Source organism: Pteronotus mesoamericanus, unplaced genomic scaffold (genome assembly GCF_021234165.1).
Source record: "Pteronotus mesoamericanus isolate MK-2021 breed Mesoamerican mustached bat unplaced genomic scaffold, CSHL_Meso_final contig_33, whole genome shotgun sequence".
Lineage (NCBI taxonomy): Eukaryota > Metazoa > Chordata > Mammalia > Chiroptera > Mormoopidae > Pteronotus > Pteronotus mesoamericanus.
In genome coordinates this window covers 4523970-4551056 of record NW_026555135.1, presented here as the reverse complement: position 1 = coordinate 4551056, position 27087 = coordinate 4523970, and the positions used below count along the sequence as shown (strand labels likewise).

The window sequence follows — 27087 nt, the reverse complement described above, 5'->3', positions numbered from 1 at the left end:
TAAGCTTCATTTCTAAAAACTGTTTTTGCTAAGTGTTGAATTCTAGGTCACCATGTTTTGTTTCATTGTCTTAAATTCTTTAAAGATGTTGCTTCACTGTCTTCTGGCTTGCATTGTTTTCAGCAAGAGATCTTTTTTGTTGAAGGACTGTCAAGAAATTGTTCTTACCTTTATTCCTCTACATGTAATATGTCTTTTCTCTCTGGCTGGTTTTGAGAATTTTCTCTTTACTGGTGTTTTTAAGCTTTTTGCTTGTGATTTGACTTGTAGGTTTCTTTATGTGCCTTTTTCTTGGAGTTGGGTGTGCTGCTTAGGTCTGTGGGTTTCTGGTTTTTATAAAATTTGAAAATTTTAAGCCAGTCTTCAAATATTGTTTTGTCCCTTTCTTTCTTTATCCTGTCTTCAGAGATTCCAGTCACATTTATATTAGACTGCTTATAGTTGTTTTGCAGCTAACAGTTGTCCTCTTCATTTCTTTAAATTCTCAAGTTCTTTAATCTTTTCTTCTTCAGTGTCCAATTGGCTCTTAATGCCAACAGTATATTTTTATGTCAGACATTATATCTTTGATCTCTAGAAGTTCAATTTACACCTTTTAAAAATATTTGCCATGTCTCTCCTTAATGTGCTTCCTTCCCTTTCATGTCTTGAACATATGGAATGTAGTTGTAAATATGCTTCAGTGTTCTTGCCTACTAATTCTATCATCTGAGACATTTCTGGATTGTTGTTGATTAACTTTTCTCTCTCTCTATGCCTTTTTCTTGCCTTTTTTTGTGTGTGTGTCTGATAATTTCTTTCCTTAACATTTATTTTATTACTTTTTTCAACACTATACATTATATATTATTTTGTATTAGTTTCAGGTGTGCAACATGGTGGTTAGACAATCATATACTTTACAAAGTGTTCCCCCTGCTATTTCCAGTACCCACCTGGCACCATACATCTGTGTTCATCAGGGATATTGACCTGTATCTGGTAATTTTTTTATTGGATGCTAGGTATTTGGCTTTGTTTGCTACTTCTCCCATTTAAAAAAGTACTCTTGATCTTTGTTCTTGAGCACAGTCAAGTTACTTGAAAAGAATTTGGCTCTTTTGAAACTCAGCTTAAAGCTTCATTAGGCCAGGCCATCGAAGCCTTTAATGAGGGCCTAAGTTTTTTCCATTACTGAGGCAAATACCCTTCTGAGTGTGCTACCTAGTGTTCTGTGTATTACAACTTTTCCTGCTCTGATGGAAACACCAACCATTCCCAGCCTTTTGTGAGCCCTGGAGATTGTCTCACTACCTCCTTTTGTGTGATTGTTTTTCTAGTTTCAACCACACAAAACGTAACTTCAGGTAACTTCTCCACAAACATGTACTGGTCACTATTCAGTTGGAGACTCACGGGGAGACACTCTCTCCCCAGACCCTCATTTCTATCTGCTTTGTTCAGGGATACTGTCAGACTTTACTTGCATTCTTACTTCCAGTGCTTCATCCTGGAAACTCTATCCACATTGTAAAGGGGACATTAACAATACAGACATACCTTGTTTTATTGCACTTTACAGATATTCTCTTTTTACACATAAAAGGTTGTTAGCAATCCTGTATCATTTTTCCAACAGTAGTTGGTCACTTTGTGTCTCAATGTCACATTTTGGTAATTTTCACAATGTTTCAAACTTTTTCATTATTATTTATGTTATGGTATCTGTTATTGTTTTTGGGTGCCAAGAACTGTACCCATATAAGATGGCAACCTTGAGACCTGGCTGGTGTGGCTAAGTGGATTGAGTGCTGGCTTCTGAACCAAGGGGTTGCCAGTTCAATTCCCATTCAGGGCACATGCCTGGGTCGCAGGCCAGATCCCTAGTAAGGGGTGCCAAAGAGCCAACCACACATTGATGTTTCTCTCCCTCTCTTTCTCTCTCCTTTCCCCTCTGTCTAAAAATAAAATAAATAAAATCTTTAAAAAAAAAAAGATGGCAAACTTGATAAAAGTTTGTATGTTCTGACTTGCCCTCTGATAAGCCTTTCCCCTCTCTCTCTCCTTCTTTTTTGGGATTTCCTATTCTCTGAGAGACAATAATATTGAAATTAGGCCAATTAATAACCCTACAATGGCCTCTAAGTGTTTAAGGGAAAGGCAGAGTCAGATGTCTCACTTTAATTCAAAAGCTAAGAAATGTTTAGTTTTAGTGAGAAGAGTATGTTGAAAGTCGAGTTAGGCTGAAAGCTAGGCCTGTTGCACCAAACAGTTAGCCAAGTTGTGAATGCAAAAGAAAAGTTCTTGGAGGAAATTAAAAGTGCTGCTCCAGGGAACAAATGATAAGAAAGCAAAAAAGCCTTTTTATTGATATGGAGAAAGTTTTAGTGGTTTGGATAAAAGATCAGACCAGCCACAATATTCCACTAAAGCCAAAACCTAAGCCAGGCCATTCCCTAACTTTCTTCAATTTAATGTAGGCTGAGGGAGGTGAAAAAGCTGCAGAAGAGAAGTTTTAAGCTATCAGAGGTTGGCTCCTGAGATTTAAGGAAAGAAGTCGTCTTTTTCACGTGAAAGTGCAAGATGAAGCAGCTAGTGCCGATGTACAAGCTACAGCAGGTTTTCCAGAAGATCTACCTGAGATCATTAAGAAGGTGGCTATAGCATTACATTGGAAAAAGATGCCATCTAGAACTTCCATAGCTGGAGAGAAGAAATCAGTGCCTTGTCTCAAAGCTTCAAAGGACAGGCGGATGCTTGTTAGCACTTAATACAGCTGGTGACTTTAAGATGAAACCAGTGCTCATTTACCAATTCAAAAACCATAAGACCCTTAACAATGATGCTAAATATACTCTACCTGTGCTCTATAAATGAAACAACAAAGCTTGGATAATAGCACATCTGTTTGTAAATGGTTTACTAAATATTTTAAGCCTGCTATTGATATCTGCTCAGAAAAAAAGATACCTTTGAAAATATTACTGCTCATTGATAATGCATTTGGCCACCCAAGAACTCTGATGGAGATGTACAATGAGATTAATGTTGTTTTCATGCCTAGTAACACAAAATCTATTCTTCAGTCCATAGATCAGAGAGTAATTTTGACTTTCAAGTTTTGTTTAAGAAATATACTTCATAAGGTTCTAGATGCCAAAGAGAGTAATTTTCTGATGGATCTGGGTAAAGTAAATTCTCTAAGGATTTACCAGTCTAGATGCCAGTAAGAACATTCATGATTAATGGGAAGAGGTCAAAATATCAACATTAAAAGGAATTTGGAAGAAATTGTTTTCAACCCTCATGGATGACATTGAATGGTTTCAAGACTTCAGAGGAAGAGTAACTGCAGATATGATAGAAGTGGAAAGAGAACAGATTCAGAAGTTGAGTCTGAAGATGTGACTGAATTGCTGCAATCTCATGATAAAATTTCAATGGATGAGGAGTTGCCTGTCATGGATGAGCAAAGTGTTGTCTTGTGATGAAATCTATTCCTGGTGAAGATTGAAATGAAACAAAGGATTTAGGAAATTAGGTAAACTTAGTTGATAAAGGAGCAGCAGGGTTTGAGAGAATTGACTTCAATTTTGAAAGTACTACTGTGTTTTAAATGTTATCAAATTGTATCACATGCTACAGAGGCATTATTTCTGAAAGAGAGTCAAGCGATGGGACACACCTCACTGCTGTCTTATTTTTATGAAATTGCCACAGCCATGTTAACCTTCAGCAACCACCACTCTGATCAGTCAGCAGTTATCAATACCAAGGTGAGACGCTCCACCGGCACAAAGATTACAACTTGCTGAAGGCTCAGTGATGGTTAGCATTTTGGGGGAATAAAATATTTTAAATTAAGGTATGTAACCCTGACCAGTGTGGCTCAGTGGGTTGGACATCTTCCCGTAAACCAGGAGGTCACCAGATTGATTCCCAATCAGAGCAGGTACTTGGATTGAGGGCCAGGTTCCCCATTGGGGGCATGTGAGAAGCAACCAATCAATGTTTTTCTTCCTCTTTTTCTTCTGCCCTTCCCCTCTGTCTAAAAATAAATAAATGAAATCTTTAAAAATAATAATAAAATATGCGTGTTGTTTTTTTAGACATACTGCTTTTGCAACCTTAACAGACTATAGTATAGTATAAACATGATCTCTATATGCACTGGGAAACGAAAAAATTTGCATGACTTGCTTTATTACAATATTCATTTTATGGCAGTGGTCTGGCACCAAACCCATAATATCTCAGATATGCCTGTTTTCACTTCCTTTGCTTCCCCACTTTCATGAATTGCTACCTTCACTGACTTTTGTCCACTGCCTGAAAACTGTTGTTTCGTATTTTCCCCAGATTTTTAGTCACTTAAAATGAGAGGTTACTGCCATCCCTGTTATTCCATTTTGGCCAGAAGTGGATGTTCAGACTATACAATCTTAAGTACAATACTGCAGTGCCTTTCTCTCTCTCTCTCTCTCTCTCTCTCTCTCTCTCTCTCTCTCTCTCTCACACACACACACGTGAAGCACAACAGAAGGTTTTTAGGGGCAGAGACTATTGCTTGGGGTCAGATCCTTAAAGGCTGTTCTTGTTTGTTTTTAAATAAATTTCTGCCCCCCCCCACACACATTCCACACATTCTCTAAAAGTTCCTTCCTATGTATGAGAACAACAAGCTTCTATCACAGTGGGGTGAGAAAATGCAGTAGTGACACCCAGACATCCCTCAATATCTGTTTTTCCTTTTTTTTACTAGTAAGAAAACCCCTGCCTGCCAGTGAAATGTCAGGTTCAGCTTCTGTACATGTCCTTAAAATACAGGGGAGCACCCTTCTTCATTCCCTCCTCCTACCTTCTAGTTGGAGTTGGAGTACGGATCTAGCTGGCGCAGCCGTTTTTTGGACCTTGAGAAGGAAGCCCTGCACTGCTGTGGCACAGCAAGATGGCCAGTGTCTGGGTTCCTAAAGGCACTGTGAAGCCACATACCACATCATTTGTTCTTTGTACCTTTGAAATGTTTGTCTGCAAAGGGAAAAATAAACCTGTCTTATTTCAGCTGTTGCTATTTTGAATGTTCTGTCATTCCTAATTGAGCCTAACCCTCACTGGTTCCACATGGCAGAAGAGAGAAGGGGACGGGGGGGGGGGGGCAGTGTGGGAGAGTCATGTATTAGTCAGGGATTGTGGCCCATGCCTCTGAGTTCTCAAGTTATTGCAAGAGCATATTGCAGTTTAAAAAACATAATGTGATGCTCTCAGCATCTGTTTGTTGTCTAGAACAGAGAATATGGTCCCATTTTGGAGGGGAGAAAACCAAATCTCGAATGGTGCAAAGACTGCAATAAACACTCAACGAGTTAGTGGGGAAGGTGGGATGAAGTGCTAGTCTTCTGCCCTGAATCCAGTGCATTATCTTAGATTATAATTTTTTAAAATTATTTATTTGTAATGGATTTTTTTGTAGAATGGTGGGGCAGGAAACATTTAAAGCAGCTCCTAGTTCCTGATTGTTTTATTTGTAATTCCAGCAAAAGGGTGAACCATGCAAACGGAGGACGAGAGGAAGACAAGAAGATGGAAAGAGTGTAGTCCGTGTACAGCTGGCAATTGTAACCACGAATGCTATGTCACCTACGTTTCTGGTTTATACAGCTGCGAGTGGGAGGCCAAACCAGAGAACAAAAATAGACGTGCATTCTGCTGCTGCTCTTTGGTACAGAGAGATGGGGAGGATATGGACCGCACTTCCTGAGATGTGGGGAACACGGGCTGGCCCCTGCCGCCATGAGGGCTCAGTAGTCTCCTGAACTGGGCGTGCCTGGGCTCTAGTTCTCTCATGAAAGGTCTGCCACAATTCTGGAGCCAAAGTGAACTTTACTGAAACATGTGCCTGTTTTCTTCATTTTCTTTCACTTTTATTCTTCACGTGCCTTTTCCTTACTACCTCTTTTATATCATTCATTTTTAATTCACTTATTTTTGTTTTTATTCACTCAGTGAACCTTAAGGAAAAGCGTTTTATCACTGTGGAATCTTGGGCAGGTTAATTAACATTCTAGTGCTTTAGATTTCTCATTAGAATAATGGGGATAATAATAATAATAATACCCACCGATAGGATTTGTTGTAAGGATAGAAGAGATAATACGAGGAAAACACTTAGAATTGGGCCTCGCACACAAATAGCACCAAAATAAATGTTCGCTATTGTAACTATTTTTGGAGTTACCAACTTGTGGAAATGACCTTCCACATATATGAATAATAGTAGAGGGTTTCTGGGTGGAGGGAGTAAGATGGTCAGAAATCCGGGGATAGAGAATCACAATGGTGTGTTTAGGGAAAAACAAATTTTCATTGTTGAGTTTAGTGACATGTAAGGCAACAAATGGTGAGGGGTAGGGTTGGAGAGGAGTACTTTGATCAAATTATGAAGCATGTTTATATCACAACAAAATATTTAAACTCCTATAAACAATGGGGAGTCTTTAAAAATTTTTGAGCAAGAGTGAAAATAATGAAAATCTAAATAAGGAAATGCATTTATTCAATAAAAACAATTTATGGAATACCTACTATGTTCAATAGTGAATAAAACACTGAGGCACCTGGGCCCCTTGCATTTTATATTCTAGTGGGATGTTAGGCAATAAACAATAAATGAAGAGTAAATGATTCCAGATAGTTGTAAAAGCTTTGAAGGTAATAAATAGAATAAATAAAAAATGTATTAGAAACTGAGATGGGAGAATGGTTAGTGAAGGCTTCTTTGAATGAGGGTAATGGGAGCTGTTGCCTAAATGAAGAGGTAGAGCCAGCCGTGTGTCTGGGGGCAAAAGTATTCTAGGCAGAAGAACCAGGAAGTACAAAGCTTGTGGTGGAAAAAAAATTTGGTTATGTTCTAGAAACCGAAATAAGGCCAGGCTAGTGTGGCTGGAGTTCAGAAATAGAGTCAGTGTATAGATTGTGATGAGGTTGGTGTGGGCCAGGATTGATGGATCATGGAAGGACTTTGTGGGCCACGGCGGGCAGGTTGGATGATACTCTGGTACAACAGGAAGCTCTGGGAGGGTTGTGAGCAGGGAAGGGACATTATCTGAGTATGTTTTTAAAAGTTCGCCCAAGTTTTGTGGACAGAAGAAGACCTGAGTCAAATCCTGTATTCTTCATCCTCCTATACTCAGAAGTGGTAGTTCAGTGAATGTCTTGATTCCTGTAATGTCTCTCCTCTTTTTAGAATGCCCTTTCCATGTTTTCCATTTTACTTCTTCATTCTTATTCTTCACAAGGACCCCATGATTTAAGCAGGGTAGGGATTATTCTGTTCATTTTTAACAGTAAAAGCAGTGTCTTTAAGAGATGGATTTCTTACTACTGTGATAGAGAAGTGTTAGGATTATAGCTCAGGTAGCGGCCAAAACCTAATGTTTCAGGAAGGGTTTGGCATCCTCTGGCATGGCTCGTCTGTGACATGATTTCAGCGTAGGGGGTTGCCCTCAAGGCTCACTTGGAATATCCTCCATCCTCCTTTTGGGTTCACAGATCTGGTCAGTATCTCTGCTACTTGTCCTTATGACTGAGTCAGTTACTTTACCTTGTTGAGCTTTAGTTCTTCCTTCTGCAAAATTAAGTTAACAATACCTAATATAAAATGGCTATATTGAGAAATATACAAAATGAAAATAGCTTGTCAAGTCCCTAGCATTGTAGTAGCACAAAATAGCTACTAAAAAAGGCTTATTCTCTAACTAGCTTATGCCCCCTCCAAGTGTGAATAAATGACTGAATGAACTGATGAACAGTGAATGAATGAATTATTAAATGAGTGAGTTATCAAACATTCAGTAGATGGAGAGGGGGTGAATTCATCAGATAATTGTTGAGAGCCAGCTGCCTTTAAGGAACTATGTTAGATATTGGCATTACAGAGATGTGTAACAGAAGTTCCTTTTCCTCAGAGTAGGAAACTCACAACAGACACAAATATATAAACTCCTAATTTCATTTTAGTATAATAAATGTTACAATAGGCTTATACAAAATTCCATAGGGATAAAAAGAGTACAGAGTTCAGCGCAGCCTGGGGAGGGTAACACATGGCACGGTAACTAGACAGACCTTTGGCAGGTGCGTACAAGTACTGCTGAGACAACAGATAAGTGGAGTTAAATTTGACTTCCTTTTTTCTCTTCCCAGAGAGAGCAATTATTTTACCCATTTCTGGTTATTGCATTTTTCATGTCTCTGGTTTTGCTGTTCGTGTGGATAGAGACCTCAAATGAATATAATGGCTTTGACTGGTGAGTTTCACTTTTTGTATTTTCTTTTGTGAAAGGGCTTTGTGGTCTGATAGCCACGTGGGTCCTGCCTCAGGGTGGAAGAGCCAATGGCACAAGAGGGAAGGTGGACAGAATTGGGCTTTCCACACCTGGTGTTTGAGAGGCCTGACCCAGGGGCAGAGTAAGGATGCCAGCGCCCTTACCTGACATACTTCCTGTCCACTTGTGCTCACTCTCTCATTGAGACCAAATCTGGTTCAGGGGGAAGTTTCTCTCTCCTCCAGTGTTTGCAATCCTATTCCTCAGTCTTTTTGTCTGGATTACTGATGCCTATGCCAGTTGCCCTTCATGATGTTTTTTAGTGAACACTGATGTTTCTGTCACACCTCCAGCCTCTGTAGGCACAGCCAGCAGTTGAGAGGAGAAAATCAGAAAGCCAAGTCCTTGTACAATGTCAATTAATTAATGACATTAATTGTTATTAATTAATAATAGTGTCTGTGTATTACTTTTCAACTTTTGAAAAACACATACCCACTCTTTGAAACAGATATACCATTGTTTTTCCCATTCTACAGATGTGGGAAGTGAGGCACAGAAAGGTCCCAGAGATAGTCAGTGATAGGAGTTCAATCCAGGCCAGTGGTTCTCAAATATGAATGAGCACCAGAGTTCTCTGGACAGCTTGTTACAGCATAAATGGCTGGCCTCCCACCCAGCTTCCATGATTTAGCAAGTCTGGGGTGGTACCCCAGAATTTGGGTTTATAACACATTACTGAATTCATTTATTCTAGCAGTTTTATGGTGGAATTATTAGGATTTCCTATTTATATTATCATGTCACCTGCAAATAATGACAATTTTACCTCTTTCTTTCCAATTTGGATGCCTTTTATTTCTTTTTCTTGCCTAATTGCTATGGCTAGGACTTCTCATACTATGTTAAATAATAGTGGCAAGAATGGGTATACATCCTTGGTCATGATCTCATAGGAAAAGGTTTTATCTCTTCATCATTGAATATGCTATGAGCTGAAGGTTTGCCCCCAGTTTTATTGAGATGTAATTGACATGTAGCATTATATAAATTTAAGGTATACCACATAGTGTTTTGATATATGTATATAATACAAAATGGTCTTCACAATAAATTTAGTTAACATCTATTACTTCGCAGAGCTCCAAATTTTTTCCTTGTAAATGATAACTCTTCAGATCTACTCTCTTAGCAACATTCAAATATACAGTATAGTATTGTTAACTATAGTCACTATGTTATATATTTTATTCCTAGAACTTACTTATCTTATAACTGGAAGTTGTACCTTTTTTTTATCCTTACCCGAGGATATGTTTATTGACTTAGAGAAAGTGGAAGGGAGAGGGAAAGAGAGAGGTAGAGAGAGAAATATTGATGTAAGAAACGTCAGTTGGTTGCCTCCCATATGCACCTTGACCAGTAATCAAATTCACAACCTAGGTATGTGCCCTGACTGGGGATTGAACTCAGAACCTTTTTGGTGTACAGGATGACACTCCAACCAACTCTGCCACCTGGCCAGGGTTAAATATACAAGGTCTGTCCAGAAAAAATCCAGTCATTATTAATATAATGAGAACAGTTTGTGCAACATCAATGTAACCTGGCAGCCAAGGACAGTGGACTGTAATGCATATGCATGAACGAAGATGACTTCAGTGTACTAGTCAGTGGTCAGTGAGGGTGGTAGACATCATTGAGTGAACATGTGTACTGTGTGGCCATTGCATTCAAAATAACTGAGTGAGTAGAGCAATGAATCTGCATCAAATTATGTGTTAAGGTTGAATATTCCTCTGTGAAAACTATTTGGATGATTCAGAATAGTTTTGGGGGTGAATGCAATGAATGCAGCACAAATAAAATTGTAGCACAAATGCTTCAAAGACGGTCAAGAATCTGTTGAAAAGGATCCAAGTTCTGGAATACCTACATCAGAAAGAAAACCTGAGGATGTTGAACATGTATGGGCTGCAATCAACAAAGATCATCAGCTGACTGTGCGAGAACTAGAAGCTAGTCTGGGGGTTCCAAAAACTATTGTGTCTAAGATACTGATGCAGGAACTTGGCACAAAATGTATCATGGCAAAATTCATTCTGCGGCTTCCACTACCAGAGTAGAAGGAACATTGTGCTGCAGTTGCTAATGATCTGATTCAAACTAATGCCAATAAACTAGATTTCATCAAGAAGGTCATAACCAGAAATCAATGGTGGGTCTATGGCTGTGATCCGGAAACAAAGGCCCAGTCATCCCAGTGGACGTCACCTGGTTCTCCATACCTGAAGAAGGTGCAGCAAAGTTGCAAGAAGATCAAGATCATGTTAACTGTGTTTTTTGATGGGGAATGTGTTGTTAATCATGAGTATGCCCTCTAGGCCAAACAATTAATAAGGTGTACTACCTCAATGTTCTTCATTGGTTGAGAGCTGCAATACAATGAAAATGGCTGCAGGTATGGGCATTTGGTGATTGACAGCTTCATTATGACAACATACCTGCTCCTGCATCACCTCTTGTCCAGTTTTTTGGAGAAACATCAGATCACCCAGATGACTCAGCGCCCCCTACAGCCCATATTTGGCGCTGTAACTTCTGGCTTTTCCCAAAACTAAAATCACCTTTGAAAGGGAAGAGATTTCAGATCATCGATGAGATTCAGGAAAATACAATGGGGCAGCTGATGGTAATTCCAGGAAAGGATTTGGCAGAGTGTTTTGACCAGTGGAAGAGATGCTGGGAGAACTGTATGAGGTCCCAAGGTCCCTACTTTGAAGGGAACAGAAGTGTCATTGTCCCATGTACAGTGTGTCTTGTATCTTGTATCTTCTTTAATAAATGCCTCTATTTTTCACAGTACATGGATAGATACTTTCTGGATAATGATACTTTATACACACACACACACAAACACACGCACAAATTTTTCTTCTATTCCTCTACCATTGAAAATAAAATGTGTTAATATTATAGATAGTGCTTAAGTTAGAGATATAAACATCACCCAGTGTTCACATATCAGAGTAGATGTAACAGCCTTACACAGACTTCTCTGGAAGCTTCTATAATAAAATAAATTCTAATCCCTATAATAAATCCATTTCTGATTAACCCTAGACCAAAACAATATTTTTAATCATTTTGAAAAGTTCTCACCCACTATCTTTTCAAATATTGCCTTTACATTATTTTCTGTTGGCAGTGGTAATAAAGGAATTCTGTATCCTCTTTTGGAGAGAATATTGGTGTGTTTTTGGTTGTATGAGAGATAACTGCATTATGGCAGACAAAGTAAGCATGATTAATAGAGATGTGTATAGACACCAAGTTGAGTGGAATGTGGTAGTGTACTAACTGGGTCAACTTAGCTAATGTGAAGCTACATTTCTCAGAATTCCATTCTCAGTATAGGATTGGGTTAGGATTAGTCACAAGAGAAATTTGCATAAAATTTGGAAGTGGGGAGTGAATTGAAAGCCTTTTTTTTTTTTTTTTTTTTTTTTGCACTTTGAAGATCAGCAATGGGCCCAGGCATCACAGCAGCCCTTGTGCAATGTCAGGATCTGGTATTTTAGTTAGTTGGCATGGAGCAGCACCTGTGCCTGCATCCTCCCTGCTCCTGCCAGATCTTCAGGTTCTCCATGTCCTGGGCCAGGTGAATATGCAGCTCAATGATGAAAGGGACCAGGTTTTCCTGCAGGTCACTGTTATCATTAAGTTGGAAGCAGTGTCTTGTGACTTTGTTAAATTTACATTAGTTAAGTGGAGCATGGGGTGCTGGATGGTGATTCCAGGCTACAGTAATGGTGAGTGCAAGTTAAAGAGCAGACCACAAGAGAAATTGAAATAGAGAAGTTTATCACTCCCGAGTACTGGAAGAAGTACATGGCAGGCCTTGAGGGGCCACACAGGGAGGTCAGGGGAGAGTGCAGACAGAGAGAGGCAGGACCTGGAGCACATGCCTTTATATGATGCCTTTATTATGGTTCATGGTTGTAGTATTTCTGGGTTCCTGGGCTAGGGTGAAATTGGTCAATTCAAATTAAAAGAGCAGAGTTTTGTTTATCCCTATGGGGGTCTTATCTAGGACACATAAGGCATATAGGTTCTGGGAAGCAGGGGAGACTGTTCATCACAGGTCATTTCAGGAGCTTGTTTGCTTGTGACTCTGCTATCTGAGGCAACATGAGGGATCTAGTGTCAGTTTAAGGTCCTTGCCAGCTGCTTGGCCAAAAAAAAAAAAAAAAATTGCTTAGACAGTAATACCATGGGGGTAGCTTAGCTAAACTCTCCACATAGTAATAGACAGACACAGGTTTCATGGTTTGTGTGTGTTCTCATGGGTTCCAGTCTGTCCTTGTGTGTTTCAGTTTGTCCTTGTGGGTCCAGTTCATCTTCATGGCTTTCTGTTCTTCCATATGTCATGTTCAGTTTTCTTTCCTAACTGCTGGCCTGTGTGATGTCTGGCAACTTTGGGCCAAATATCTAAAACAAATGTAACAGCCTCACATAACCTTCTTTGGCAGCTTCTATACTAGTATTAAGTCTGATCCCTCCAATAAATGCATTTCTGAGTGATCCTAAACCAATACAATACTTTAAATCATTTTGGAAAAGTTCTTAGCCATTACCTTTTCACATATTGATTTTACCCTATTTTCTATTGCCTGTTTTTGACACTTCAAGTTTATGTATATTAGACCTTTTCCCTTCATACCCTTAGTGTCTCAGACTTCTGCTATATTTTTCTTATTTTTTCATGTGTCTCTGTTTCATTCTTGATTTTTTTAACCTTTTGTTTAACAGATATTTTTAGCTTTTTCTTACCTGCTATTAAATCCACTCACTGAGTTCTTAAAAGTTGTTGATACTTGTATTTTCCTTTATAAAATTCCTAATTGAAACTTTCTTTAGTAATTCTCTACTGAAATTCTAATTTTGTCCCAATCTAAACATTGTTCTAGAAATTTATTGATTGATTTTAGAGAGAGAGGAAGGGAGAGACAGAGACAGTCAGTCATCGATTTGTTGTTGCACTTATTTATGCATTCATTGGTTGCTTTTTCTATGTGCCCTGACCAGAGATCAAACCCACAGCCTTGGTGTATCAAGACTATGCTCTAACCAACTGAGCTACCTAGCCAGGGCTAGTCTAAACATTTTAAGGATAGTTGTTTAGAAGTCTGTGTCTGATACAGACGTTCTCGAGATTTGCTGAAGATCTTTTTATGTTGTCCATTATTTCTTTTAGCTTTTACTAATGTGGTCTCCTCTCCTAGTATGCCTCATTGTTTTTGCTTGAATACCAGCAATTGTATATAAAAAGTTGTATAAGTCATTTGAGACCTTGAATTATATTATGTCCTCTCTAAGAGTTACTCTGAGAGGTAACTGGGGTTATTAGCAAATCCTATTCACCGTAACCCAATGTCGCACCTGGTCTGAAGCTAGGATTCAGTTCCCAGAAGCAGTCAATTTCCAAGTTGTGCTTACTCCTAGGCTATAGTCCTGGAAGATCCCAAATCAAAGTGAATAGCATTTACCAAATTATTATTTTTCTCTTTTTTTTTTACTCCAACTGTAGCAAGATGTAGCAAGCCCTCTGCCCTGTATCTAGCCACTTCTGAAGAAAAATCATTCCAAATGCCAAAGTTATGTCTTTGGGTTTCGTCTCTTATTTGGATCTTGGTTCCCTAGTTTCTCACATAAAGCCTTCATTTAGGTCACTTTTTTAAAGGTATCATTCAGTTTTTATAGTTGTTCCCCTTAGCAAGAGAAAGGTAGAGCAGATTTTTTATGGTGTAACTGTCCCTCCTCCTTTTTCCCCCAAGTGTGTTGTGGAGTAAGACTTTTCTCCCCATTCTTGGCTACATAAATGTTCCCAATGCCTCTCTACAGTGTGTCTTTTCTTTCTCAGAGTTAACTGTCAACTGACAATTGGTGCTGACACTGTGGTATGTAGGGTATGTATTGGGAGAAGATGCACAAGAGATGCATCTTTCAGTGATGGGAAGGAGGGAAGAGGTCCTGGAAGATTTCTTTATATGTTAGTGCACGGAGTATGGATTCAGATGAGGAGGTTGCCCCAACGAGGCTGTCTTAGTTGAATAACACCTTAGTGAATAACACCTTCATCCAATAGGGGTGCGTGATTATGCTGCTAGAGGGATGTAAAATCATGGCCAAGAGCAGGGAGATAAGCTTCTTGGAAATATGTAGAGTGAGCCTAAGGAACAGTCATCAGCAGCTGTGTGTCCCCAGTTTAAAAGAGGGATAGCTGAGAAAGACACTTTTTCAATTCCACTGCTGTATATACATTTACTTAAACTGCTTTTCATTCTTCTCACTCTCCTTTGTTGCCCCACCACTGCCATCAAAAATGAGAGCAGATGAAGTAGAAAATGGAAGAAAAAGACAGAAAAATCACTCTTCATTTACCTGTAGTTTCACATCAAGTGGGTGAGCAAGCAAGCACTTCACCTGAGTTTGGTGAGTGAGTTTTGAGCTCATCCAAACTAATAATATTTCCATGTGATTGAATACATAAAAGAAGACCTTTTATATAGAAAGGGAGTGAAAAAAATCTAATATGGTCATAGAAATTATTAGAATTGGTAGAGGCACTATTAAATGGTAGACCTTACTTTTCTTTATGACTTGGAAAGCAGAGTCATTATCACTGCTTGCTTAAGCTGTTTTATTATTTTTTTGGCTGTATCTAAACTGCTATTAAGTTCATCTTTCATGTTCTTTTTCAAGATAACTTTTACTGTTCTGATAATCACCATGATTGCATTAACCTCCTATTTCTATTATTTGGATGTGAGTCCTTCCTTGATTTCTCTGAATATCTTAAGTATTTTTATTTTGTGGTCCTATTCTTTTTCTAAGTATATTTTATTGATTATGCTATTACAGTTGTCCCATTTTTTTCTCCTCTTGATTCCCCTCCACCCTGCACCCCCCTCTCACCAGCATTACACCTGCCCATTAGTTCATGTCCATGGAAGATTTCTTTATATGTTAGTGCACGGAGTATGGATTCAGATGAGGAGGTTGCCCCAACGAGGCTGTCTTAGTTGAATAACTTCCCTCCTTCCCATCACTGAAAGATGCATCTCTTGTGCATCTTCTCCCAATACATACCCTACATACCACAGTGTCAGCACCAATTAATATGTTCTTTAGCTTCTCCATTTCCTATGCTGTTCTTGACATCCCTCTGTCTATTTTGTACCTACCATTTATGCTTCTTATTCTCTGTACCTTTTCCCCCATTCTCCTCCCTCTCCTTCCCTGCTGATAACTCTCCATGTGATCTCCACTTCTGTGATTCTGTTCCTGTTCTAGTAGTATGCTTAGTTTCTTTTTGTTTTTGTTTCTTTCTTTAAGTTCAGTTGTTGATAATTGTGAGTTTGCTGTCATTTTACTGTTCATAGTTTTGATCTTTTTCTTAGATAAGTCCCTTTAACATTTCATATAATGAGGGCTTGGTAATGATGAACTCCTTTATCTTTACCTTATCTGGGAAGCACTTTATCTGCCCTTCCATTCTAAATGATAGCTTTGTCAGATAGAGTAATCTTGAATGTAGGTCCTTGCCTTTCGTGACTTTGAATACTTCTTTCCTGCCCCTTCTTGCCTGTAAGGTTTCTTTTGAGAAAGCAGCTGATAGTCTTATGGGAACTCCTTTGTAGGTAACTGTCTCGTTGTGTCTTTCTGCTTTTAAGATTCTCTCCTTATCTTTAATCTTGGGGTAATTTAATTATGATGTGCCTTGGTGTGTCCTTCCTTGGGTTCAATTTCTTTGGGACTCTCTGAGCTTCCTGGAAGTCTCTTTCCTTCTCCAGATTGGGAAGTTCTCCTTCATTATTTTTTCAAATTAAGTTTTCAATCTCCTACTCTTCCTCTTCTCCTTCTGGTACCCCATGATTTAGATGTTGGAACTTTTAAAATTGTCCTGGAGATTCCTCTTTTTTTTTTTTTGAATTCTTGTTTCTTCATTCTGTCCTGGTTCAATGTTTATTTCTTTCTTCTGCTCCAAATCATTGATTTGAGTCCTGGTATCCTTCTGTTCACTGTTGGTTCCCCTATATTTTTCTTTATTTCACTTTGCATAGCCTTCACATTATCCTTTATTTTGTGACCATACTCCACCATTTCTGTGAGCACCCAGATTACCAGTGTTTTGAACTCTGCATCTGATAGGTTGGCCATCTGTTCATCACTTAGTTCTTTTTTTGGAGTTTTGATCTGTTCTTTCATTTGGGCCATATTTCTTTGTCTCGGTGTACCTATTATACCTATACATATTTTATATATATTTATTAAATCTATAATGTTGTAAGGGGCAGAGCCTTAGGTATTCACCAGGGTGAGGCAACTCATGTCTCTACATTGTGGTGCTGTATGTGGGGAGGAGTCAGAGAGAGAACAGTGCTGCTTGCTAGACTCTCATCCCATTTTCAGTCACTTCCTCCACTACCCACAAGCTATTTGGGCCCTTTTGGTGCTGATTCCTGGGTGAGTGGGTTTGTGTACATTCTAGGACCCTGTGAGTCTCTCCAACAAACACTGCTATGAGGCTGAGAGTTTCTCCCACCACAATCCCCACTCGTTTTTATAGCCAGAGGTTTTGAGTCTTGCACTGGAACCCTGGTCTGTGTCACTCCCCTGTTGGTTCTCCTGGTTTATTGCATGCAAATATGGGACCACTAGCCGCCACCTCGCCTGCCCAGTGCTCCAGGTGCCACCTTGCTGTGCATCCTTTCCACCCTGGCTGCCTGTCTCCACGCCCCCACCAGTCTGGATGAAAGTTTCTTCTTTAACTTCTTGGGAGTTGGACTTCCATACAGTTTGGTTTTCTGGCAGTTCTGGTTGTTTTTTGTTTTTAAATTTGTTATCTTTTTGTTGTTGTTTAAGGAGGCAAAATGTATTTACCTACCCCTCCATCTTGGCCAGAAGTCTATTTTGTGGTCCTATTCTGATGGTTCTATTAATAATATTGCTTGGGTGCAAGTTATTCTGTTTATTGACTTTATTCAGTTCATTTGTTGGCATTACATTTTTTGATTCCTGATTGTAGACTCATGTTCTACAGAGCACTCTTATTTGTGTCTTGATCTGAGATGGCTCTCCCTAGGATGGCCGCTAGTCTGTTCCTTTCTTCTTGATGTGTCTTATATCCCTGACCAAAGAGAATTTCCTTTCTTATTTTTAATGCGGTTATCTGTTCACTAATTTGTATGTCATAGCTTTAAAATATAATTTTTCTGAGTGTTATATGGAAAGGAGGTAATTTCTGTTACCTTGAAATGAAGAATCTAAACTTTTTGAGATATATCTAGACCAAGTATAATATTGTTTCTCTTAGTAAATCATTATTAGTTTTCTCTCATAAACTACTTTTGGAAAAGAACAGATCAGGACTGTTTTAATGGCCCAAATCATACAGAATAGATTAATTAATGTGGTAGTCATGATTGCATTTATGTAGGAAAACCTATAGGTACATGGACAAGGTACCTGCCAAAATGGAAAGCACTAGCTTTATTAAGATGGTGACCTTTTGGATGACTTTTCTCTTTTGGCATTTCAGAATTTCTATATTATCATATTGCTTTCTAAAGAGGACATAATTTTTGAGTAAATATTCTAAATAACATTAAAGAATCATACCAATTATACAGACTCTTATTAAAGTACCCAGTAACGTATAGGAAAAGTTACAACTCCTAACTGACTATCCCTAAAGCTATTCACAGATATGTTCCCAAAATGCTTCTCTTCTTATCTCCTTCAGTTTTTTTATGCCATGTCTAGTCCAGTCTTGTCCCCCATCCTTGACACAGATGTACTACTTTCTGCTGTATTTTAAGGACTGAAACACATTTTTGCAGGGTTGTGTATCTACTTACAGGATACTGGTACTTCTGGTCCCTTCTTTTGCTGAGTTTATTTGGAATCCTGGCTGCCTACTCTTCATTGCTGTTGGTGAGTAATGTTCCCCATTTCTCGCACTCCCTTCATGAGTGAGCACCCACTCATGAGGTGCTCCTGTCTATGATATGGTGCCCAGCTGGTGCTGGGAGCCTTCAGAACCTGAGATCACTCTTGTCTGAGTAGAATTGGGTTTGCATCAATTGCTTGTATATTAGGCACAAGGGGTCAATGGAGAAAAATGGACTTGTGCTGTTAGAGGAAACATTACTTCAACCCTTTGAAAAGCTGGCAGAACATCCTTTGTCTATTCCCACTTCATAGCCTATGTTATGGTTCACTCAATATTGTTATTTTAGGCACCCACAGCTTTGCAATAGTAGTACCTTTACATATTGAACTAACTCATTTCCTTTCCTGTCTCCTGAGAATCAGTTTTTCTGGGCCTTACAAATTAGCTAGTTTTTTATACCTGTTATAAGGTGCAAATGCTACTGTGGTAGTCCAGGTGCAAAATGACATTGTAGCAAAAGTCTTTTGACAATAGTGACCCTGCTTCTGTTGTTACAGAGTAGTGTCACATAGGGGTAGAAATTCAGGCTAGGAAAGGGTAAAGTCTGTGGAAGTGGAAAGCTAATGGGAGGACAACTGTAACCCATCCAAGTAAGTGGGTTCACATCCTGCCAGGCAACTGAGAAGCTAAACCCGGAGGCAGTGAGCTTTTGAAGACAGAGAGGATTTATTGTGAGGCAGCAATACAAGGAGACTGAAGGCAAGACTCAACTCAGTCTCCTGGAAAAAAGGCCTGAGACAAGTTTTAAGGGTTGAAGGTAAGAAGAGATTATAAATTTTCACAAGTTTATAGTTGGAAGGTTTGATGGAATAATTTTGAGATTTAAGCCTATAGGGTAAGGGATATTAGAGAGGCAAAGGAAAGTGCAGAGGATTTCCAATCTTGGCAGAGTTTGGTGGGGAAAAAAAGTTTCAAGAGTTGTCTGCGCAGGCTTAGGTTAGCTCGACTTGTCCCAGCCAGTGTCTGCCAGTTTCAACCGGTCTCTGTGAGGGTCTGGAGAAAAGCTTCCTGCGTTGTTGTTGGTTTTTTTTTTTCCTGTGAAATACTTTTAAAAATTTGGTTAGTGTCCAATTTCTTAGTGTCTGATTTCAGTCCAGTCTAATTGGTTTTTGTAAGGGACAAAAAACTTTGTTAATGTCTGGTTTTACTCCTCCCTCTTTAAAGTTTCCTCAGTCTTGAGAGATGGTATGGCACAGGGACAGTGCTGTCTCTGTAAGATAACTCAAAGATTGCACTAACCACTAATCTTATTTAAGGGGGCAGACCAAGTTTTAAGCTGATCAACAGGCTTGGTGTGTTGTTTCACAGCTTTTAGGAAATTTGAGTTTTTCAGTGCCTATTTGTACATAGGGCATATATACCTTTCTCTGATTTCATGATTTCTTGTCCCCACTGATTTACTAACTGATAGAAAAGAACCCAACCCCCTAATCAACTGCCATTTGCATTCATTTTTTTCTCTCAATAAAGTTTATTAATCATGATGTGTTTAGTCATGATTAAACACTGACTAAATACTGAGTGTACAGAGGTCAACAAACAACCAGTTTCTGTTTTCATGCAGGGCACTTCAAAGAGATAGGTATGAAATGTAAACTGACTATAGTTCCTTAATTCAATGAGCTTAGAATCTAGTAGGACACCTTAACAATAGATAAAATATAACTAACATATGCAGAGCATTACAATTGTCATTAGAGAGACCTAAATAAAATTCTGCATGGATTCTGAAAAGGAAGAGGTGACTTCTGCCAAGAGTAAGGCTTCTTGGAAGAGTTGGCACTGGAGTGGGATCGTGAAGGGATGTTGGATTTGGATGTGAATATATGGGGATGGAGAGGAGCATTCCAGGCTGAGAGACATCATGGCAAAGTTGGCAAGATAGAAAAATACAAGGTGTGACAATATTAGAGGGAAAGGTCAGTTCTGTTAGCGTGAAGGGCATAGTGAAGAATAGAGGGAAATATGGCTAAAAACATAGGCTTGTGACAGCTTTTGGAAGGCCTGGAAAGTAAGTCTAAAATGTTTGGCATAAATCGGATTTCTATTTTAGGAAAATCATCTTAGCAGTTGTGGTGTGGAGGTTGCCTATAGGCAGAGAGACCAGTTAGACCCTTTTCTTTATAGCAGGGAAAATGCAGATGAATGAAGTGGCCTGGGCCAGACTCTGGCCACTGAATTGTACTGCTTTCAGTCACAATAAATGTGAAGTGCTGCAGTTAGCTTCTAAGGTGGGAATGAGTTATGTCCAATAAGGCATATTTTTTTTATGTTCAACAATTCCTTTAATATTTTCACAGGAGAAAGCTTACAAGGAACCTTTATGTATTACAAAAGATTTTCAGGGTCCCCATCCACCTCTTTATACCGTGTTATAAAGATTCCACTATATTTTAAAGGTCATTTTTTTTCTTTATTGTTGACACTAGCACAGATGTCCCTATGTTCCCCCACACATACCCCTATGTACCCATCTAACCAGTCCCCAGCCCCCCCTTCCCTCTGGCCATCCCACACTGTTACCTGTGTCCACAAGTTATACATGTACGTTTTTTGGCTAATGTCTTCACCATCTTTCATATTTTAACAAACTCCCTGCTCTATCCTAGCTCTTTTTGGATACACATAATGGCAACAACAGTGAACAAGAGGGAAACCTGAGTTCTACTTCAGCTCCATCTTTGGGTTACTTTTAACTTGGTCAAATCATATAACTCTTCTGAGACTCAGTTTCTTTTGTTTGAAATGACAATGATAATATATAATACAATGGTATTTTATAGAGCTGGGTAAAGAAATGAAATCATATACATGAAATTATTTCAGTAAAAAGGGAAGTGCCATATACATTCCTACACTTTGTAATATTCTAAGCATCCAGATTCCACTTTTGAGTTTCTGTTTCTACATTGACTTGGTGACTGGCTATATTTACACTGAAATCTAACTAAGATTTACAGACTAAATCCATTGTTGAGAGCAGTGATTAAGAGTTGTGACAATGACACTGGATCCTCAAGAAAGGACTTTGAAATAACCCTTGGGAGTGGTGGCCCCTGCCCTCTGTTCTCTCACAAGTGGGTCTAAGTAATAGTTCCAGGAATAAGGTCCATCACAGGGATAAGAAATTGGTAGGAACTTAGGAAGGATATCAGTGTGTGGAGAGCATAATAATTAGCTCTTCCTGGGGATGCTGGGAAAAGTTACGACAGGAGGCGACATTTGAACTGGCTTTGAAAGGTCAGTGGCATGGCGGGGGAGAGCTTTCAGGCAGCGGAACAGCATGGCAACTCCCAGGGGCCAAGAAGTGCAGGTGGAGCAAGAAGTGAATGAAGTGAAAGGCATTTGAATACAGAACAGCGCTGTGGGCCACAACTTGGTGATTTCAGAATAACATCCTTTTTCTTCTTTGCTTTTTCAGGTACTTGGATTTTTGTTGATTTGGGAAGGGAATGAACTCTACCTGCACTGGTGTCATAAGGTGGGACATCTGACTCTTTAGGGCACCTTACACCAGGTCTGAATGTGCCTTTTTGGCACTGAGTGTAAGCATAGCATTGTGCTTTCTTCCCCATTCCCGTTAGAAGGAACAGATCTACTTACTCTGTTTTAACTGAAATCATTAAATTTCTAACAGGTATAACTGATTTACTGAAGGATCTGAATGCCATCTTTATTTTTTGCTCTACTTCTTGTTTAACTTAGTCTGTGACTCTGTTCTTCCCATCCCTTTAAAATGTGAGGTGAGCTGTTCCTTTCCCAGTCCTCTGTAGTCACAAGGACATTCTAATTTCTGTCATTAAAAATTCAGTTTGTTGAAATGACCCAAACTCCAACTTGATGGTTTTCCCGTCCCCGCGGGTGGGAGCCCACATTGGTGGAGAGAGCTCACTGGTCCCGTCACCCTCGTCTCACCAAAGAGGGGCGCAGGGGAATAGGAGATGGGATAAAACAACACAGTCCCTCAAGGAAGGGCAAGGGGGCCCTCTGGGGTTGACCCATCAGGACCAGATATGTGCACCATGGGCTTCTCCTCTGTGTTTTTTCAGAGACCCTTCGAGAAGCCTGACTACAACTCTCTTGGTGGAGTCAATGCCTGTCTTCCTGTACCCCCTAAGTTTGTCGGGTGAGGTCCCTTCATTTGGAGCTTTTTAAAATGACATCGGCATGGCCTCTCTCAAAGGGTCTGTATTCAGTCCCCAGAAAGCAGGTATCTGTGCCCCTTCCCTGCACCATCTGTGAACACGCAGGTCTTTTCCAACATAGCCTCCTCCCTCATTTTGTTCTGCCTTGTGCTTGGGCAGCTCCACCACAGCCCCTTGCTTTTTTATAGACCGTTTCAGACATGGGTTTGATACATTTCCTCCTGTTTCCCAAAATCCAGGAACATGACAAACTCTCTGGGTTATTCTCTTAAATTTCCTTGTACTCAAGAGACAGATGAACTGGAAATGTAAACTTAAGTGTTATTACAATAGAATGAATGGAAATGGAAGTCATACTGTCTTTTTTGGGAAAGAATGTGAATTGAGAAGTGAAGAAAATAGGTCTTATTGAAATCGCTATCTTCTTTTGAGTTGGGACACCTTGATCAGTTAGTCACTACAAAGGATGCCTCCTGGATGAACCATCTGATGACTACATCCCAGGCTCGCGCCTGTGGTAGAAATCACGCTTACGTTGCCTCTGCCGCTGCGTGGCCCCTGCCTCAGCAGGACCTCCTCATTGCCTGGAAGTCAGGAAGCCAGTTTCGATGGCGGCATCTCTCACCTTTCCTCGGGCGCTGAGGAGGGCCCCTGCGGCACTTTTCATGGATGCTGACGCTTTCCTCAGCATGTAGTTTCAGTGTCCTCTGAGACCCCTCCACAGAACGTGATAGGGAGAGGGTAGGCTCGCCATGGGTGAGAGCATTCCAGCCAACTTTTCTCATTAAATTTCTGGATACTTTCTTCTATATTACACCGATGTCATCAAGCATGGACCACTGTTGAGGCAAGGTTTCCGGTAACCAAAGAAACAATTAGAACCACTTCAAGATTCATAATACCTGGATTTTGATAAACTGTTCAGAAGCTGTAGTAGGTGTTCTCATCAATAAATTTTGAAACCAGTGGAGGATAGGCTTATGAGACTTGAGAAGAGAGACTGCCTCTGTTGGCAAGGGAGACCCTGTTGGCTTGGAGTTTTAGTTTTAGTGTGCTCTGGATAAACCTGGGAGGAAAGGGTTAGCACCAGGTGTATAACCCATTCCTCTTCTAGTTAGGGATGCTCAGAGAGGAATGAATGACTTCAATCAAAACGCCTTGTAAACATGCTAATAACCCAACCTCCTGGAAAACACATATAAAGATGTTTATTAGCCAAAGGTAATGGGAGTCTTTATCCATGAAAATATCTAGCAGGGTATAGCGTGGTATATCTGGGTTGATTATTGTAAAGAAACCTGGAATTTATAGATTTATAGTGTGGGAGGCATGGCTGGCTGGAGTTGTATAATTAATGGATATCAGATAAGCATGTTCCATCACCACAAAGGCTCCTCCTATGAAGCAGTGTTTCCGCACACTTTGCTCAAAACACACCGCATATTTTAAGCCTGAGACTGGAATGTATCCTAGTACAGGAGAGGAAATAACTTTTTATTAGTATGTGAATTTGACAGGATCAGATTTCTCCAAGGGAAAATGTCTTCTGTACCTAATTGCTTGTATTCTTTAAATCACTAGTTAAGGTTGGTGTTGGGCAAAGTCGCAGAATCATGAGACTCATGCGAATCTGATTTGACAGTTAAACCTTTGTGCTGTGATGCACTTAATTTGCTAATACGTTATTTAAGATTTTTGCATCGACTTACATAGGAGAGGTAGGCCTATACATTCAAGTGTCACTAATGACAGAAATGCATTCTGAGAAAAGCATTCCTTGGTGATTTTGTGATTGTGCAACGTCGTAGAGTATATTTAGTCAACCCTAAGTGTTACAGCCTATTGCTCCCAGGCTACAGACCTGTACAGCATGTTACTGTACCGAATATTGTAGGCACTTCTGAGACAATAGTTAGTATTTGTGTATGTAAACATAACTAAACATAGAAAAGATACTGTGCATTTCTACCACTGGAGTGCAGTAGGTTTGTTTACGCCAGCATCACCACAAGTGCTTTGCTAATGCATTGTGCAACGACATTATGATGCTACAACATAACTAGGTGATAGAAAATTTTCAGCTCCATTATAGTCTTATGGGAACCACCATTGTATATGAGGTTTGTCATTGACCAAAACGTTATTGTGGCACATGACTATATTTTTTAATTTCTTGTAATGTCCTTGTTGAGTTTAGATATCAATATTTTGTTGGCTTCACAAGAGAAGTTAGAAAGTGTTACCTCTCTTTCTATTCTCTAGAAGAGTTTGTCAATGATTAGAAATATTTCTTTCTTAAATATAGAGGGAAGCAAAAGTAAGTTAACAGTTGTTCATAACGAAGAATATAGGAAAGTTAGGATTATTACAATAGCTTTATTAACTCAGTGTTTCACATAGCACAACTGTAGGCCTACTTTTGATCACCTCCATGTTTCGTAAAGTTAACCATTCATGCCAGCAAGTCTTAGAGGACAGATTATGGAAAGGAACTAAGCACTTTCTAGAAAGCAGGACAGATGTAAAAAAATGTATTTGTAAAAAGACTATACATTTCAAGGAAAATGTATAGAACCTTGAGAACCTTGGTCTCAAGGTACTTTATGAAGTGTACAGTGTTCTGGCATGAGGCAGAGTCTTTTCATCTGTTCAAAAAGTATTTACCCAATGCTTCCTATGTGTCAGACATTCTGCAAGGCAGTGAGGATATAATCCTAAATACTTTACTTGATGTCATGAAGTTGATAGTCTGTTGGGAAAACATACATTGAAAAGGTAATTACAAAATATTATTTACTTGTGACTCTATTAACTGGGATAAAATAAGTAGTGATATTTATAGTGGTCATTGTTGAAACTGAGTGAGAGATTGCAGGCAATGCTGAGGGCGCAGGTGAGGCTGGAGATGGTAATTAGTAAAGGCATCAGACCATGTAGCTGTGTGACTTTTTTTCCCAGCCCTGCTATACAACAAAAACTTGGAGGCAAAGAAGGTAAGTGATTGGATTTATCCAACATTGGGGATTTGCAGGATGGTCAGAGTAGAAGGATGAGGAAATGAGGTCCCTGACATTGTGGGGACACACATGCAATTCCCAAGGACAGTTCTGATCATCAAAGCCGAGAGTCTGGCAGTCAGGAGATACTGTTTTGTTTCCTCAGATCCTGACTGTGCTAGTGATTGGGATATGCACGTTTTTTATGACGGTTTTATGCAAATACTGGAACGACAGGTGGCTGACATTGGGGCTCTCACTGAAGGTACGCATCATCCTGTAGGTCTAGCACTGTTTGGCCAGTGCGGTCAGCCTGACTTTTGGCTTTTTCCCAGGTCTTTGCTCCCTACTTGCACCTGAGCAGCATACCTGTGATGGTTCTCCTTTCCTGGCCTGTGGCCTTCTACTTGGTCCATTGGGAACAAGAAGGTATGTCGTGTGGGCGGAGCCTGATCCTTCCAAATCTGGCTTTAGCTTGCACACTCTACTCAGCAAAGCACAAGCTTGGTAGATAGCCACCACTCTGCCCCTGTGAAATCTGTTTAGCTTATTACTCAGGCATGTTCCTTATGGCCAAACTCACAACCCCACATGGCCACTCAGACATTTTCCTGACCAAACAGGCCTGCTTCTAAAGAGGGATTCTCCTAGGAAAGCAAGAATTATCTCCATGTTGTTAAAACAATGACTGTCTGAAATAGAATGGGGTTAGGGGGAGGGTAGAGGCCATTTTAATTTTATTTGACAGAGTGATGGTACGAGTCACTCTGTTCTTTGAGACTGCATTCAACTGTTACCGTTTCCACTAGTGAACTTATACTAGCTCAGAGATCCCTGGTTTTCCTCTAATAACACAAAACAGGCCGCTGTGTCTGTCACGCCTGGGAACTTAGAGCAGCAGGAGAAATGTCTATGTCAGCCATTGGATTCCTCTCCGTTCTTTTCCCTAATATCATGGAAACCAAAGAGAATCAGAAGTTGTTTTGAGAATGGAGTTATCCCTCAGCACCCTTAATAAGGAACCAGTGGGCCCTTTTTTCTATGTCTCTTTACTGCTGTTTACACAGGAGTGTTTGCTTCCTGATTGTACAAGGATGGAGACAAGAGAATGACTAGATGGGTAGTGGCGCCATTGTGTGTTTCTACATGTGCGTATGTGTCCTTGTATGTGGAGGATGAATTGTAGGAAATGTTTTGGGGCAAGAGCTGAAAGGGGACAATAATGAACTCTTTTCCATTTCTGAAATTTTAGCTAGATTCAGAAGAGACAAGAGTATACATCAAAGGAGAAGAGTCCAGAGATGTACTAGGCTCACAAAGCTGAGAGGTTAGAGCTGGAGACAGATTTGAAAGTACCTGAAGTATAGGTGGTAACTTAAAAATGTACACATGGGTAAAATCCTCAGAGGCCTACAATTAGAAGTGTTGGGGAGTGGCCAGTGATAACAGGCATGGTGGATGAGGTGTGTGCGGGTGTGTGCGTGTGAGAGAGAGGGAAGCAAATACAGTATTAATATTTAGTGAGTACCTATTATGAGTCAGCACTGTCATATCAGCTCTGTGAGGTAGACGTTAGCAGCAAGATAGCCCCATCTTTCCGAATGAAGAGGAGGGAGACCCAGAGT

The 27087-nt window shown here is 39.8% G+C and overlaps 1 protein-coding gene across 1 annotated transcript in view; it reads left to right on the top strand.

Annotated features, from left to right (window-relative positions):
- The first annotated feature begins 5527 nt into the window (after positions 1–5527).
- GDPD4 (glycerophosphodiester phosphodiesterase domain containing 4) overlaps positions 5528–27087 on the top strand; it is a 69112-nt gene continuing 47552 nt past the window's right edge. The window contains 7 exon segments of the mRNA XM_054576186.1: positions 5528–5698; positions 8182–8285; positions 18209–18302; positions 21743–21802; positions 25629–25727; positions 25798–25891; positions 26715–26789. Coding sequence (XP_054432161.1) covers positions 5528–5698; positions 8182–8285; positions 18209–18302; positions 21743–21802; positions 25629–25727; positions 25798–25891; positions 26715–26789 — 697 coding nt within the window.